An 18,688-nucleotide genomic window follows, 5' to 3' on the forward strand; every position below is an offset into this window, starting at 1 on the left:
TTACCATACACAACTGGCCTCAAAGAAACACAACACAGATAAGACAGGAACAAGTAGTGTGCAGTATGTGTCATTAGTGGATCCAACAAAGATTTTTCTTCCACCTCTCCATATTAAACTTGGCCTAATGAACAGTTTTGTGAATACAATGGGTAAGATGAATTTAAGAGGATTTTGTTACTTAAGTGAAACATTTCCAAAGACCAGTGCTGCAAAAGTGAAAGAGGGGAACCTTTGTGCAGCCTTAAATCAGAGCTTTTATAGGATGGAAGCGGGGAAAAATGCCTTGATATATTAGAATTAAAAGTAAAATAAGCTTTCAAATGGCTTCATAGAAACTTATTTGTACAGCTGCAAGTCTCCAGCATACAAAGTGGGGTACAGAAACTGCTCAATGCACACAAAGAATTGAGATGTCATAATGTCACTAAAACTTCATTTCTTGCATTCACATTTAGACTTCTTTCCTGAAAATCTTGGCATGGTAAATGATAAGCAGGAGAAAATTGATTACATCAAGATATTATATTAATGAAAAATTGATACCAAGGTTTCTGGAATGAGCATAGGTTGGCACACTGCTGAATGTTGTACTGCAGCATTCTGAACAAAGTGTACCAAAAGTAATCATCCGCATACCATTTTTAAAATATTGTGATAATGATTTTTCATATCTTTTTTACAATAGTGAACTGTATTATTTTATATGTATAAATTTTATTGGGTTTTAACTGTAAAAGTTGATAAAAATGTAATTGTAACCAGTTTCATGTTTTTTAATGAAATCATCTTAATCGTCTTTGCTAATATTATCTGCAATAGTATTATGAAAGCTACACAAGCTAGGAAAAAACCAAGAAGATATCTGCAATCAATGTACAAAATTGGTTTATGAAAGTGTGTTTATATCTTTGATAAAAAAAAAATAAAAAAATAAAGTTTCATTTTGTTGACCAGCTATTGGTAGCACTGTTATGTGACCATTATTGTAACTTTTGGGTACAGCTACCATTCTTCCTACATTATGGACTATACTAAGCAGTAAAACTGGATTCATTTATTAAATTGGAGATGGAACTACCTGGTCATAACTCTCGGCAACCATTTCACCAAACACTGTGTTCAATGCACATTGACCAGATCTCAATTCAGACTAAAGCAATTAAAATTATAAGTATGTTTACTATGATAACTGTAAACTCACCTCCATTATAAAGTCATGTTGGAATACTGGACCCCAACTAATATTATGAATGCCTCCATCAAAAAAAACTGGATGATGAAAATGACCTTTATTTGTGGGTGTGACAATGATTTGTTCTATTCTGTAAAATGGCCTGAAAAAATATAATAAGGATATTTTATTCAAATATATTTCAATTATAATCTCAAGTGAAATAGGCTAAGCTGACATAACTTTGACATAAAGTCTGTACAAATAGCATAGCAATAAAAAGAATACTGCCACTATATTAATAAAAGAAAAAGTTTTAAACAGAATATAAACAATTCCTATGTATATATAGAAAAACATAGATAACATGTCATTTATTTTAAATAAGTGGCAGATTAACTATAACAGTGATGCAATTTGTTTTAAAGTAGCATAATACCAAAGAAACATAAAGTTAACCTGGTGACAGTGGCAGATCAAACTAAATATCTGAGAGAGGGGGAGACAAACCCGAACCCGTGTAAAACTGAAAAAGTCCATTTTAAATATTTTGGAACTGTCTGAAACACTTTGTCAATAATAAAAAGGGAGTACGTTTTATGGTATCCTTAGGTGAAAGCTTGGCCTGCTTTTTTTAAGCGTGGTATCCAAGCTTAACAGTTCCGACATTTTTTTAAAGAATAAAATCAGCATCCAGGTATTGTATTACTACATCATAGGAAGCCAAGACGACGTCTGTATCTAACTGAAGTTCTTTTAATTTTGCAAATACCTCCTCTGTGTTTACCCCAAAAGTAGATATAGAAGATGCTAACAGGAAAATGATACTCACTAAAAATGAGAACAATCTAGAGAAGGTAGAAGACCAATAAGGGATGCTGAGACATAAGGGATAATCATGTTTTCATACTTTAGCATTAGAAAAGGCACATGATGCAAGAAAGCAAGCTTATATAGCATCAGAAAAAAAAAAAAAAAAACACACCCTTCTCATTTCACTCATCCACTCGCTCTAAATGTTTGTCTAGTTCTGACTTGAATCTATTTAAGCTATCAACTTCTACAACGACAGATGGAAGTTTGTTCCAGCAATCAACCACCCGCTGGCTAAAGACAAACTTCCGCACATCTATCCTACAACTGTCTTTCCTCAATTTGAATTTATGCCATCTCGGGCGATTATTCTGAGAATGAGGAAGAATCCATCAGAATTGAGCATGCTCAAACCATTCAAGGCTTTATACACCTCAATCAGATCACCTCGCAGGTGCCTAGTCTCCAGGCTCTGTAATTTGCAAAACTTAAGCCTTTCTTTGTAAGAGAAACCCTTTGTTCCATTCACTAATCTTGTTGACTTACTCTGTACTCGTTCCAACAGCTCTACATCCTTCTTAAAATGAGGCCTCTAGACATATATACAGTACTCAAGGTGCGGCCTGACCAATGCATCATACAAAGCGATAATCACCTCCTTATCCCTGCTAGAAAAATTCCTGTATATCATTGACAAGACACCATGAGCTATTCTGGCAGACTGTTTGCAATGCTCAGAAAACTTCATATCTGCCTGCACAATTATCCCCAGGTCCTTTTCACTCTCTATGACTATCAGTGTAGTACCACACAGTTGATACGTAACTCTGGGGTTACTGCATCTCATATGCAGTACTTTACATTTGTCAATGTTAAACTTCAGTTGCCACCTCTCAGCCCACCTGCTCAACTTTTCTAGATCCTGTTGCAGCAGCATACTGTCATTAGTGTCATTAACAAACCTACCGACCTTCACAGTGCCTGCAAACTTGGACATTAAGCCTGATATACCATCATCAATATAATTAATAAATACAGAAAACAACAATGAACCTAACACTGAACCCTGTGGGACTCCACTAATAACATTAGTCCAAGAAGAGCAGCACCCATTGATTACCACCCTCTGTCTTCTCCCACTCAAACCATCCATTTATCCATAGCAGCAATTTGCCTCCAATGACACACTGCTCCAATTTGTGCAGCAGTCTTCCATGTGCAACAGTATCAAAAGCCTTTCTAAGATCCAAATATATGATATCAAAATTATTCTTTGCATCCAGTTCCTTTGTGACCACATCATAGTATCCAAACAAATTGGTCAGACAAGACTTCCTCTAAACAACCCCTGCTGTGTCCGAGCTATAACTGAAGTCTTGTCTAGATGATCCTGCAATGATTCTTTATCCAGTGCCTCCATTAATTTCCCTGGAACAGAAGTTAAGCTAACAGATCTGTAATTACCTGTGTACCCTTTTGATCCTCCTTTGTGGATTGGGGTCACATTTGCACATCTTCAATCCGTGGGTACCTCCCCTTAGTCCAGGGAAGCTCTCATAATTATGGCTAAGGGTTTGCTTACTTCCTTTGCTGCCTCCTTTAATATAACTGGATAGTTTCTGTCCAACCCAGGTTCTTTCTCATGTTTATCTTCAACAAATTCTCCTCCACTTTACTCTCAGTTATTACAGGATTATCTAGCTTACTGAGAGAGTTTAATACACCTCTGGCATTCCCCTCCCCGAATAACTCTTCATGTGTGAATGTAAATGCAAAATATTCGTTTAGTTTGTTAGCTACTTGAGCAGGATCATCAACAGTTCAAACATCCATATCAAGTGGACCAATCTGATTCATCCCCTTCCTTCTAGAGTTTACGTAAGTAAAGAACTCTTTGCTGTTATTCTTTGCATCCTTTGCCAATGATTTCTCGTAATCTGCCTTGGCCTACCTAACCTCCTTTGTGACTTGGTTACAGACCAGCATATATCTATCACAGGCTCCATCTCACCCGTTAATTTATATGTACCCCATGCATTTTTCTTCTCTGATTAGTTAATTAGTCATATGTCTAATTAGTTCTTCTGAGCTCCATTAGGCCTACACCTTGAACAATATTTCTTAGTTGGTACGAAAAGCCTAGTAGCTTCCAAGATTAATTCTTTAAATGCTTCTCATTTTGAATTTGATGTTGGTCCCACCGTACAGAATTTGAATACTGTCTCAGACTACCGCAGTCACCTTCATGAAAGCAAAAACCCTTCCCTTTACTCCTGATGATAGTTACTTCTTTGAGTAAATCCCACTTCAGTACACTGTGATCACTGCCACCTAGTGGTTCCTTTATCTGCAGATTCTTAATGCATGAAGAATAACTACTGATAATCAGATCAAGAGTATTACTCCCTCTAGTTGCTTCCCGAACATGCTGCTGTAGAAAACTATCATCCGATAAATCAACAAAAGCCTTGCTAGTGTGTGAGTGACTAACCCATAAATACCAGTCAATATCTGGGAATCAATCCTCCATTATAAGACACACTGATTTTCTAGCACACTATTTCTCTGTACAGTTGTTTATTATACTCAGAGTCATTAGGCCTATAACACACAACTACTCTCAATTTTGCTTTCTAGTGTTTATGTCACACCAAACTGACTCGACAGTGCACTATCCAGCCATGTCAACTGGCTGTAATTCTTTGGATTTTATGTGTTTCTTAACCAATAGCATAACCCCTCCCCCCTGCCTATATATCCTCTCTATCCTTCCTGTACACATTGTACTCCCAAAATTCCAATTGTACATTCCTAATATCTGTGTGACACCACTTTGTTATCCCAACAATATCTGCCTTTGAAGTTTAGACTAACCTCAAATTCATCAAATTATTTACCAAACTCCTAGCATTGGTGTACACACAAGTATGCATACAACTGTTCCTATTCTTAGCTACCCTAACACAGCTCATGTATTTACTTGTTCTCCTGCAATGACTCCCAGCAGTCTCTGGAATGTCCTGCACCTTGTTTTCCAGGCTGCTACTCATTTCAATTGAAGCAGTGCAAGAATCACTTTCACCTCTGCCAGCAGCTACTGTTAATCTATTCGTCCATGTATCCCCACAAGCTAGCAGTTTTCCGACCCACCTAACTCTGCCCTGATAGCATCAGCAAATATTCTTGCACCCTTTCTATACAAGTGTATCCCATCCTTGTAGAAGCAGTCTCTCATGTTAACAAGCACAGACCAGGCTCAGAAAAATTCTACCTCTTGAGCTTTCCACAATCTCTCCAAGGCCGAATTGACCGACAAGGCTCTCATCGTATACTCCTTCGTATCGTGTTTGGGCAGAATTGCAGACACTTTCAAATTCAACCCTAACTCATGGTTTTTTTCAACATTTAAATGTACTTGTTAAGTAATTCCACTGGTCTCCTACTCTTAATATCATTAGTGCCAACAATACGTTGTATTGTTGGCACTAATGATATCACCTTTTGTGCCCTTAAAAGATGTCTGCTCTACGTAGTAGTAGTAGTGGCATGTGATGCAAGAAAGCAAATGTATGAGCTTATGCAGCATCAGCCAAAAAAAAAAAAAACACCATTCCCTCCAAATGCCTGTCCAGTTCCTCCTTAAATTTATTCAACCTATCAACTTCCACAACGACAGATGGAAGTTTGTTCCAGCAATTAACCACCCGCTGGCTAAAGGCAAATTTCCACACATCTATTCTACATCTGTCCTTTCTTAATTTGAATTTATGCCCCCTTAGGTTCGTAATCTGAACAAGTGGAAGGATCCCATCAGAATTCAGCGTGCTCAACCCATTCAAGGCCTTATACACCGTAATCAGATCACCGCGCAGGTGCCTAGTCTCCAGCCACTGCAATTTGCAGAACTTAAGCCTCTCTTGATAAGAGGATCCCTTCATTCCCCTCACCAATCTTGTTGCCCTTCTCTGTACACGCTCATGTAAATTTATATCCTTCCTAAAATGAGGCCTCCAGACCTGTACGCAGTATTCAAGGCGTGGCCTGACCATTGCCTTATACAGAGGGATAATCACCTCCTTTTCCCTGCTAGCAAAATTCCTATATATCATTGACAAAACCCCATGACCTGCCCTGGCAGCCTGTCTACATTGCTCAGAAAACTTCATATCTGCCTGCACAATTACTCCCAGGTCTTTTTCATTTTCTACCACCTTAAGTGTAGTACCACACAGTTGGTACATTTCTCTGGATTTACTTCTACCCATATGCAGTACTTTGCATTTGTCAAGGTTAAACTTCAGTTGCCACTTCTTAGCCCATCTGCCCAAATTATCTAGATCCTGTTGCAGTAGCACACTGCCATTACTGTCATTAACAACCCTGCCAACCTTTGTATCATCTGCAAACTTCGACATTAAGCCTGATATACCTTCATCAATATCATTGATAAATATACAAAACAACAGTGGACCTAACACCGAACCCTGTGGGACTCCACTAATAACATTAGTCCAAGAAGAGCAGCACCCATCGATTACCACCCTCTGTCTTCTCCCACTTAACCATCCTTTTATCCATTGTAGCAACTTACCCTTAATACCATTCTGCTCCAATTTGTACAATAGTCTTTCATGCGCAACAGTGTCAAAAGCTTTCCTGAAATCCAAATATATGATATCAAAATTATTTTTTGCATCCAGTTCCTTTGTAACCACATCATAATATCCTATCAAATTTGTCAGACAAGACTTTCCCTTAACAAACCCATGCTGTGTCTGAATTATTGCTGCAGTCCTGTCTAGATGATCCTGCAATGCATCTTTAACCAGCGACTCCATTATTTTACCCGGAACAGAAGTTAAACTAACTGGTCTGTAATTACTCGTGTCACCCTTTGATCCCCCTTTGTGAATTGGGGATACATTTGTACATCTCCAGTCCGTGAGGACCTCCCCTGAGTCGAAGAATGCTCTCATAATTATGGCTAAGGGTTTGCTTAGTTGCTTTGCCGCCTCCTTTAATATAACTGGATAGATCCCACCCACCCCAGGTGCTTTTCTTACGTTTAACTTCAACAATTTCTCTTCCACTTTGCTCTCAGTTATTACAAAATCATTAAGTATCCTGCTACAATTTGATAACCTTCTGCCATTTTCAAACCTTAATAATTCCTCACGTGTGAATGTAGATGCAAAATACTCATTCAGTTTGTTTGCTATCTGAGCAGGATCATCAACAGTCAAACCAACGATGTCAAATGGACCAATCAGATTCATCCCCTTCCTTTTAGAGTTTATATAAGTAAAGAAATCCTTGCTGTTTTTCTTAGCATCTTTTGCCAAGGATTTCTGGTAATCTGCCTTCGCCATCAACCTTTGCCCCTGCGAGACATAAATCAAATATAATCTTAAGTGAAATAGGCTAAGCTGACATAACTTCAACATAAAGTCTGTACAAATAGCATAGCAATAAAAAGAATACTGCCACCATGTTAATAAAAGAAAAAGTTTTAAACAGAATATAAACAATTCCTATGTATATATAGAAAAACATAGATAACATGTCATTTATTTTAAATAAGTGGCAGATTAACTATAACAGTGATGCCATTTGTTTTAAAGTAGCATAATACCAAAGAAACATAGAGTTAACCTGGTAACAGTGTCAGGTCAAACTAAATATCGGAGAGAGGGGCAGACAAACCTAGACCAGTGTAAAACCCAAAAAGTTCATTTTAAACATTTTGGAACTGTCTGAAACACTTTGTCAATAATAAAAAGGGAGGAAGTTTTATGGTGTCCTTAGGTGAAAGCTTGGCCTGCTTTTTTTTAAGAGTGGTATCCAAGCTTAATAGTTCTGACATTTTTTTTAAGAATAAAATCAGCATCCAGGTATTCTGTTACTACATCATAGGAAGCTGATATGACTTCTGTATCTAACTGAACTTCTTTTAATTTTACAAATACCTCCTCTGTGTTTACCCCAAAAGTAGATGTAGAAGATGCTAACAGGAAAATGATACTCACTAAAAATGAGAACAATCTAGAGAAGGCAGAAGACCAATAAGGGATGCTGAGACATAAAGGATAATCTTGTTTTTGTACCTTTACAATATAAAATAAATAAGGCATAACCATGTCTTATTCATTTGACCATAACCATGTCTTATTTATCTGTTCATGGCCAAATAAATATGGCATGAACATGGTATTTCCTTTTATATTCCATAAGCACAAAAACCAGGTTACATAACCCTTAATGACCCATTTTACTATTATTGGTCTTTTATGTTCCACGAATGCCAGATTTTTGGTATCTTTTCTCCATTAGAAGTTCACATATTGGATTTCTGTGACATGGTATCACTATACACCAGTGGTTCTCAAGTGCACCCACAGTGGCCAAATGCGGCCTCCAGACAATTTTCATAAATATCAAATTTTTTTATTTATTAAATTTTTATTTTTATTAAAATATCATCTGGACTTTTATAAAAGCGATATTCAACAGTATAAGACATGATTGTTCATTGAGAGTACCAGCATTTTAAACATTATGTCAATAATAAAAAAGGAGTAAGGCAGTAATAAATGTATTAGATTTATTACGTTTTGTATGGCCACCAGTGAAATCTCGTGGTCATTTTTGCAGCCACCAGAAAAAAACTCTTGTGAACCACTGCTATACACTAATATACACTACTCTTGAGAATCCTTGCTATATGCTAATATACACTACTCTTGAGAACCACTGCTATACACTACCCTTGAGAACCACTGCTATACACTACCCTTGAGAACCACTGCTATACACTACTCTTGAGAACCACTGCTATACACTACTCTTGAGAACCACTGCTATACACTAATGTGGATGCTGATTTCACTCTGAAAAAAAAAAAAAAAAAAAAAAAAAAAAAAAAGTCAGACCTGTTAAGCTTAGATATCATTATTAAAAGGTGGAGCAAGCTTTCACCTTTTAATAATGCGGACATCGTAAAACTTACTCTTCCTTTCTGGTGGCCAAGTGCTTTAGACAATTCCAAAACATCTACACAGATTTTTTGGATAACCTATTGACCTAGGTGTGTCAGTGCCTCTCAGGTATTTATTTAACTGCTGTTTAAACCAATATATTAACACCAAATTATAAGTAATAGATTAAATTTTTTCCAGATTTGAAAATGATATTGTGATCATAAACAATATGGGACCATCAGAAACAGCTTTCTGACTCAGTTTAACATGTTCACTGCCAGAACACAAACACTTGCATAAAAACGAACTGCAATTTTTGTGACTTAAGGTAATAAAAAAAAGGAAAGGCATATGAAATGAACAATTGTTCGATAATGGCACCTTGATTAAAACATGGAGGTTAGAATGATACAACACCAGATGCCGGGTGTTACTTGAGTGACGATCCTCCACAGATAATATCTCTTCCATTTACTAAAAAGCAGTGCCTATTAGTTCCAGTGCCCCAGAGAATCGTCCAGAAATTCCCCACAAAACTACCTCAAGGCACACAGAAAGGACCCTTACAAATATAAGTGGTAGTGAAAGTGTTAATTCATTCCACCCAAAACCGATACATACTCTTGAACTAGAAAACAACAATGACATAAATTTCTTCAGTCTGATGCAAAATGAGGATCTTTTCTGAATACACACACATTTACTGAAAAGCCATGCATCCTGGTCAGTTTTTGCATTACAGTTCATACCATCAATGAAATACAAAAAAATCTGTCTTACAAACTCATGTATATAATACCATAAAATTCCAAATGTGAGATCTACAAAATGGGCATCCATATGAGGAAAGACTTTCAATATATGGGCTATAGGAATTGGTAACGATGCACCTCAGAGAGGACCCAATTGTAGTCTGTAAGGGTGTCAGAGGGAATAGTAAAATGAATGATTATATTTTCATGGCTATAAATGTTTCCATAAACTGAAATTACAGGAAAATAAGTTTAAAAAGGATTACAGGCAGATTTGTTTTTGCCAGCAGGTTATTATTTATTATTGGAATAAGCTATCTGCATAGGTAGTTGAGGCTGAAAACATGGGGATATTCAAAGATCTGCTGGATAGGCGCCTTTGTAAAGGAATATGAAGAGAAAACACATGAGTAGTTTATTTTTTTTTATTTTTCTATGACATCATTAGTGAAATTGCATCATTACTACATAGTTGAATTTTTAAGACAAACCAAAGTTTATGTATTAAGCATCATTATTATAACATCTCATATTGGCAACTCCTCACAATAACTTGCCCTCCTTTTATACTTCAAATAAATCGTAGTAGTGGTGATGGTGGTAAATGATGCAAGAAAGCAAGCTTATATAGCATTAGCCAAAAAAAAAAAAAAAAAAACACTACACACTTCTCCCATCCATACCCTCCAAGAATTTGTCTAGTTCTTCTTTGAATTTATTCAAATCATTCACTTCCACAACAACAAATGGAAGCCAGTTCCAACGATCAACCGCCCACTGGCTGAAGGCAAACATCCACACATCTATTCTGCAACCGTCCTTCCTCAACTTAAATTTATGCCCCTTCATGTGTGTAGTCACAGTAAGAGGAAGAATGCCATTCAATTCAGCTTAATCAATCCATTCAAGGTGTTAAACACCTCAATCAGATCACCCTGCAGGCACCTAGTATACAGAAGTTGCAATTTGCAGAGCAAAAGTCTTTCTAGGTAAAAGCATCCTTTTGTTTTCTTCACCAACCAGGTTGCCACTCTCTACACCCCTTTCTAGCAGCTCCTTCCTAAAGTGAGGCCTCCAGACCTTAAACAATACTCTAGATAAGGCCTAACCATTACCTTGTTCAAAGGGATAATCACCTCCTTATCCCTGCTAGCAAAGTTTCTGTATATCATTGAAAAAACCCATGACCTGTTCTGGCTGCATGTCTGCACTGCTCAGAGAATTTCATATCTGCATAATTATCCCAAGCCTTTTTCATTTTCCACTATTCTGAATGTAGTACCACATAGTTGGTACATTAATCTGAGATTACTGCTACCTATATGCAGTACCTTGCAATTAGCAACATTAAACTTCAACTGCCATTTCTCAGCTCATTGACTCAATTTTCCTAGATATTGTAGCAGTAACTTGCCCTACCAACCTTTGTATCATCTGCAAACTTTGACATTAAGCTTAATATACCTTCATTAATAAAAATTGAAAACAACAATGGGCCCAGCACTGAACCCTGAGGGACTCCACTGATAACATTAATCTACAAAGAGCAGTATCCACTGATAAGAACTCTCTGACTTTAGCATTAGCATTAGTAGAGGCATATGATGCAAGAAAGCAAGCTTATTCAGCATCAGCCAAAAAAAAAAAAACACACCACTCCCATTTCACCCCTCCGTTCGCTCGAAATACCTGTCCAGTTGAGCCTTAAATTTGTTTAGGCTATCAACTTCAACAACAAGTGATGGAAGTCGGTTCCACCAACCAACCACCCGCTGGCCAAAGGCAAATTTCCGCACATCTATCCGACATCCGTCCTTCCTCAATTTGAATTTATGCCCTCTGAGCTGATTATTCTGAGCAAGATGAAGAATCCCACTGGCATTGAGCATGCTCAAACCATTCAAAGCCTTATACACCTCTATCAGATCACCTCGCCGGTGCCTAGTCTGCAGACACTGTAATTTGCAAAACTTAAGCCTTTCTTCGTAAGAGCAACCCTTTGTTCCATTCACTAATCTTGTTGCCCTTCTCTGTACCCGTTCCAGCAGCTCTACATCCTTCTTGAAATGAGGCCTCCAGACCTGTATACAGTACTCAAGATGTGACCTAACCATTGCCTTATACAAGGGAATAATCACCTTCTTATCCCTGCTAGAAAAATTCCTGTATATCATTGACAAGACACCATGAGCTACTCTTGCAGCTCGTCTGCACTGCTCAGAGAACTTCATATCTGCCTGCACAATTACCCCCAGGTCCTTTTCATTCTCCACCACTGTCAGTGTAGTACCGCAGAGTTGATACATTGCTCTGGGGTTACTGTTACCCATATGTAGTACTTTACATTTGTCAATGTTAAACTTCATTTGCCACCTCTCAGCCCATCTGTTCAACCTTTCCAGATCCTGTTGCAGCAGCATAGCATCAGTGGTGTCCTTAACAACCCTGCCAACCTTTGTATCATCTGCAAACTTGGACATTAAACTTGATATCCCATCATCAATATCATTCATAAACACCGAAAACAACAACGGACCCAACACTGAACCCTGAGGAACTCCACTAATAACATTAGTCCACGTTGAGCAGTGTCCATTGATTACCACTCTCTGTCTTCTGCCACTCAACCATCCCCTTATCCATAGCAGCAATTTGCCTCCAATGCCACACTGCTCCAATTTGTGCAGCAGTCTTCCATGTGCAACAGTATCAAAAGCCTTTCTAAGATCCAAATATATAATATCAAAGTTATTCCCTGCATCCAGGGAATGTCCACTATGTCCACTGCCACATAGTGGGTCTTTTACCTCAGATTCTCAATGCATGTAGAATCACTGCTGATAACCAGATCAAGAGTGTTGCTTCATCTTATTGCCTCTCTAACATGATATTGTAGAAAATGGTCATCCAGAAAATCCACAAAAATCCTGCTAGTGCGTGAGCGACCAAGCCACAAATTCCAGTCAACATCCGGACAGTTAAAATCCCCAATTATACGACATTCTGATTTACTGGCCCACACTATTTCTCTGTATAACTACTTGGTATACTCATCACAGTCATTACAACTATAACACACTTCTACTCTCAATTTTGTTTTCCCAGTGCTTATATCACACCAAACTGACTCAAGATTGCACTGGTCACCCATGTCGACTGGATGCATTGCCTTAGATTTAATATTCTTCTTAACTAAGAGCATGACTCCACCATCCCTCCTGTCCTGTCTGTCTTTCCTGTATACATTGTACTCTACACATTCAAATTCAGTATCACTTATGTCTGAGTGACACAAAGTCTGTGCTATTCATACAATGTCTGCATTTGATGACTTAATCTGTACTTTAAATTCATCAAGTTTATTTACAATGCTTCTGGCATTAGTGTACATGCAGTATACAAGCACATGTTCTTACTCTTAGTTATCCTTACAGAGCCCAAGCATTCACTTGTTCCATGATGACCACACAGCAGGGCCTGAAATCTCTGACATTACTTTCTAGGCTGATGCATTTTTCAATAGAACCAGTGCAAGACCTCTGGTTAATCTATTAGCCTGTGTGTCCCCTCCTCCCAAGTTAGCAGTTTTCTGACCCACCTATCACTGTTTTGATAGCACAGAAAATATTCTTGCACCCATTCCATTTAAGTGTATCCACATTTCTGTAAGAACAACCTCTCCTGTTAATAAGCACAGGCCACGGTGAGAAAAATTCTACTCCATGAGCCTTACAGTCTCTCCAGTGCCAAATTGATTGACAAGGCTCCCAACATATACTCTCTCCTATTTTTTCTGGACAGAATTGCAGACATCTTAAATTGAATCCTAACTCATTACTTTTTCCCAATATTGCCCTGTCCTTGTTAAGTAAGTCCCCATATCTCCTACCCTTAATATACTACCCTTAATATTCAACAATAACTTTTTCTGCCTTTAAAAGATGATATCTGCTCGACATCATCAACTTTTGACCCAGCAGACATACCCTGATCCAATTCCACCTATCTTTTTGCACAATATATTTCCCTGACAACAGAGTCACTGACAATAACCATCTCCTGTGGGACCATCACATTCTGCTTCAAGATTATCACTCTGTTGCCATATACACAAGTGCCAACTGTGGCATTGAATTGGGCAGTTTGGAGCTTGAATGGGCCACTCATTTTATTTCCTTCAAGGGCATCTACCCTACTCTTCAAACTCTCATAAACACCCATCAGCACCTAATTTTCTTCACAATCTCTGTACTGAACACACACAAAGACCTAAAGACATCCCCCTTGGCTATAACATGTCCTGTTCCTGAAAGATCGGTGGACATTGCACAAGTTGCCCATATTTTCATGCCATGATTCACAAGTGAATCTGACCCTTCAGTTTTCCCCCCCACGCCACAGCACTCCTGCTACTTTGTGCCTGTTGCTTTGCTGCTCTGGTGTGGGCATGATTTCTGTTTAAATACAAGTTAATTGATTAACAATGAAAATTAATAAAATTAAATAATTTAATTGATTAATTGACAATACTACACCAAGCTAATAGATTCCTAAATGCCGTGATACATATTACACTATTAAGTTTTACATTATACCTTATGCTATCAAGTTTAAAATGTACATCACACTATACCACTACGATCACAGATTTAAATTAGTTATATTCTTACTAAAAAGTAAAATTTCTCAGCTAAAAACAAAAAAATATATGCCTAACAAGTGATTAAAGCCTTCAAACTGCTTATTTATCACAATTCAACCCTACTATTCCACTGTACTACTAGTTATGATATTCATGATTAAGTATAATATTCATGCCAAAACACCAATACAATAGCAGTACAAATAATTAGTTGCAATTTACAAAATCCTTATCTAAATTTAAAAATACGCTAACAAACGTGACTAAGACTATTAAACTATTTGTCAAACACAACTTAATATGTTAATTAATCAAAAACACAGAAAAATTTTTTCAAAAAAACATATCCATTCCCACAAGCTCACAATTCTTCGACCATTCACATGTACTCTCATACCAGGTAGATGATGGGTAAATGACATTTCCCTATTAAAGAAGTCTACTGCTACTTATTTTCAGTTGGGCATCACCACCCGGCCTCTGTAGCCGAGTGGTCAGCAATAGCACAAGCTCTTTGAGTAGACCAGGGTTCAAGCCCCCTAACTGCTACATTCGTTCGATCCGTCAACCTGCACTGGACCAGCGTGGCACATTATGGTCCATTTCCCTCAACATGAATTGTTGATGAGGCTTCTGTCCTGCAGTCGATTGATAATGGCTGCCATTCACCCAGGCGGCACTATTTCAAAGCTGTTTGGCCTGTCATCACAAAGGATTTCACAATATGAGATGTTATAATAATAATAATGATGATGCCTAATGTACAAACTTCAGCCTGTTTTAAAAATTCAAATATGTAGTAATGAAGCAATTGCACTAACAATTTCATAGCTTGAATTTTTCATAGTTTGAGGCTTTCTGCCCTAACATTTTATTAGTCTAAGTGATACCATCCATCCTTCCTCAATTTGAATTTATGTCCCCTTCATGTGCATAGTCTGAGCAAGAGGAATAATCCAATCAGCACTGAACTTGCTCAATCCATTCAAAGCATTAAACACATAAATCAGATCACTAATCAGATATTTTGAGGAAACTATGAATAAAACAAAAAACAGGCATAGATTAGCTTCAGGTCTGTTATTGAGAACTGCTTAGGGAACAACAAGGATCCAGACTCAAGAATATAGTTGAAAATATGTTGTCAAACTTCAAGAAGCTGGGCTGCAACAAGAGCATCAAGGTACAATTTTTACACTCCCATATCAACTACTTCCCAGAAAATCTAGAAAGCATTAGCTAAGAACAGGATGAGAGATTTCACCATAACATTAAAGACATGGATATGAGGTACCGGGGGAGGAGAAATGTCAACATGATGGCTAACTATTGCTGGATGCTGAAGAGGGATTGTTAAGTAGAAGGATCTGTAAGAAAATAAAAGAAACAGAAATTTTGTCCATTGTAGATCAGTTTTAAAATGAGAAGTGAGTGTTTAGTGTAATTTTTACCACATTACCCTTTTTAATAGTGCTTTTAACATGTATTTAAATATAAAACTAGTAAAAGTAGCATTTTGTTGTAATTTCAGTGCACAAATTCTGCCAAAATTAATAAAAATTTGTGAAAAATCACATTTTCTTTTGTGATTTTTGAAGAAACCTGCATGATAGAAACAAACTTTTGAAATTAGCCTTAGATAATTAATTAGAAACACCTTTTCTGAGAAAACACCAGTGAATTTTTTTCAAAATGCAGAGTAGTGTTATCAGGAGATGCACAAACCTAGATAAACTCAGATAAACTGGTCTGCAATCAAGTCACAAAGTGGGTTAGCCAAATAAAGGCAGATTAGAAGACTTCTCTGGCAAAGAATGAAAAGAAAGGAGCTGATGAAATTCTTTTTATTGTATTGTCCACATGACAACCTGAAAATTGCCGGGCAGGTAGTGACATATTTACTTGCAGTCTTTTTAATCATTAATCTATGTTATAAAAAGTCACAAACAAATGAGTACATTAATAAATTACTCTACATTCTTTGAAAAAAAAAAATAAACAAAATTATATGATTACTCAACAGTGGTGTTATTTTATTCTACAATTAGTAAGTTTTTATACTAAATTTTAGCTTTTAGCTTTAATAATTAGCAACATTAATTCATTTCTAACAATAGTTGAGTAGGCATTCAACATTATATAATACAAATGCATGGTAGCATAAACAATATACTTTTTATACTTAGAACAAAGAAAGATAAAAAGAATTTAATGTAAGAGGAAAAAATTTGAAAATTAGACATGGTAACAATGAGAAAACATTATCATCTGAAACAAAATAATCAGTATTCAGAAATTTCTTCTAATGAAATGAATAAACATCAGTAAGTAGAAAATTCATTAAGCTGATATTTAAATAAAGACTTACTGGAAGTGTTTATTGAAATATTCCATATCTTGCCGAGCTTGGCTCGTCTCAGACACCCATAGATCCACTGGATCAGTAGTGATTTGAAAGTTAAATATCACACCAGTGCACAGGCTCAAACTAATTAACAAAGAAACAAACATAACAAGAAAAGCATGAAATGCTACAAATGTTCCCCAGCTGCCAAATAGTTTCTCTAGAAAGTGTTCAATTCTTGGACCAAAATTTACAATGCAACTTTTTTTCAATTGATGAGTTGACTGCTTATCAGGATAAATTTTCATTTTGTTCCTGCAAAATGTCAAATTAGTGCCATTTGATGTATGTTCTTTTCTGTGATCTACTGATGTAGTCGTAGTAACAACTGTAAAAGAAATATAATAAACTATTATAACATTATATTTCACTGTAATTGCCCTCTCTTCACACTCTATGTAGTAATTTTTATGTAGTAATTAACATATTATTTATAGTAATAAACTGAACATAATTTACAGTAATAAACTGTACATAATTTACAGTAATAAACTCTATATGTAGTAATTAAATTAGTACCTGTGTGGTAATATGCTCAGGTAGTGCAGAATGAAAAAGACCTGGGGATATTTGTGCAGTCAGATATGAAGTTTTCTGGCCAGTGCAGACAGGCTGCCAATGATATACAAGTCACAAAATCAGGTCATGGTGTCTTGTCAATGATATACAGGAATTCTGCTAGCAATCATAAGGAGGTGATTATCCCCTTATAAAAGGCAATGGTCAGGCCACAACTTGAGTACTTCATACAGGTCTGGAAGGCTCATTTTAGAAGAGATGTTGAGCTACTAGAAGGAGTACAGAGAAGGGCAACAATATTAGTGAGTGGAACAAAGGGTTTTAACCACAGATTCCATAATCTCACCAACTGCAAAAGTCAGCAGGGTGCTTAATGATTTTGTAATAACTGAGAGCAAAGTGGAGGAGAAATTGTTGAAGTTAAACATAAGAAAGGCACCTGGGGTGGGTGGGATCTATCCAGTTATATTAAAGGAGGCGGCAAAGCAACTAAGCAAACCCTTAGCCATAATTATGAGAGCATTCTTCGACTCAGGGGAGGTCCTCACGGACTGGAGATGTACAAATGTATCCCCAATTCACAAAGGGGGATCAAAGGGTGACACGAGTAATTACAGACCAGTTAGTTTAACTTCTGTTCCAGGTAAAATAATGGAGTCACTGCTTAAAGATGCATTGCAGGATCACCTAGACAAGACTGCAGCAATAATTCAGACACAGCATGGGTTTGTTAAGGGAAAGTCTTGACTGACAAATTTAATAGGATATTATGATGTGGTTACAAAGGAACTGGATGCAAAAAATAATTTTGATATCATATATTTGGATTTCAGGAAAGCTTTTGACACTGTTGTGCATGGAAGACTATTGTATACAAATTGGAGCAGAATAGTATTAAGGATAAGTTGCTACAATGGATAAAAGGATGGTTGAGTGGGAGAAGACAGAGGGTGGTAATCAATGAGTGCTGCTCTTTGTGGACTAATGTTATTAGTGGAGTCCCACAGGGTTCGGTGTTGAGTCCTCTGTTGTTTTTTATATTTATCAATGATATTGATGAAGGTATATCAGGCTCAGTGTCGAAGTTTGCAGATGATACAAAGGTTGATAGGGTTGTTAATGACAGTTTGGTTTGGTTTGGTTTAGATTTTTATTGGCGCATTAGCAACTAAGGCTATAATGCACCAAAACCAGGATTAATGACAGTAATGGCAGTGTGCTACTGCAACAAAATCTAGATAATTTGGGCAGATGGGCTAAGAAGTGGCAACTGAAGTTTAACCTTGACAAATGCAAAGTACTGCATATGGGAAGAAGTAACCACAGAGAAATGTACCAACTGTGTGGTACACTTAAGGTGGTAGAAAATGAAAAAGACCTGGGAGTAATTGTGCAAACTTCAATATC

At 37.0% G+C, this 18,688-nt stretch overlaps 1 protein-coding gene across 1 annotated transcript in view; it reads right to left on the reverse strand.

Annotated features, from left to right (window-relative positions):
• LOC150084418 (NPC intracellular cholesterol transporter 1-like) overlaps positions 1 to 18,688 on the reverse strand; it is a 594,638-nt gene that overhangs the window by 313,653 nt on the left and 262,297 nt on the right. Inside the window, exons 12-13 of the mRNA XM_090376055.1 lie at positions 16,727 to 17,090; positions 1,205 to 1,337 (exon numbers count right to left, since the gene is read on the reverse strand). Coding sequence (XP_090232181.1) covers positions 1,205 to 1,337; positions 16,727 to 17,090 — 497 coding nt within the window. The remainder of the gene's footprint in view (positions 1 to 1,204; positions 1,338 to 16,726; positions 17,091 to 18,688) is intronic.

This window comes from Mastigoproctus giganteus, chromosome 6 (assembly GCF_048544385.1).
Source record: "Mastigoproctus giganteus isolate SK-2022 chromosome 6, ASM4854438v1, whole genome shotgun sequence".
Classification (NCBI taxonomy): Eukaryota; Metazoa; Arthropoda; class Arachnida; order Uropygi; family Thelyphonidae; genus Mastigoproctus; species Mastigoproctus giganteus.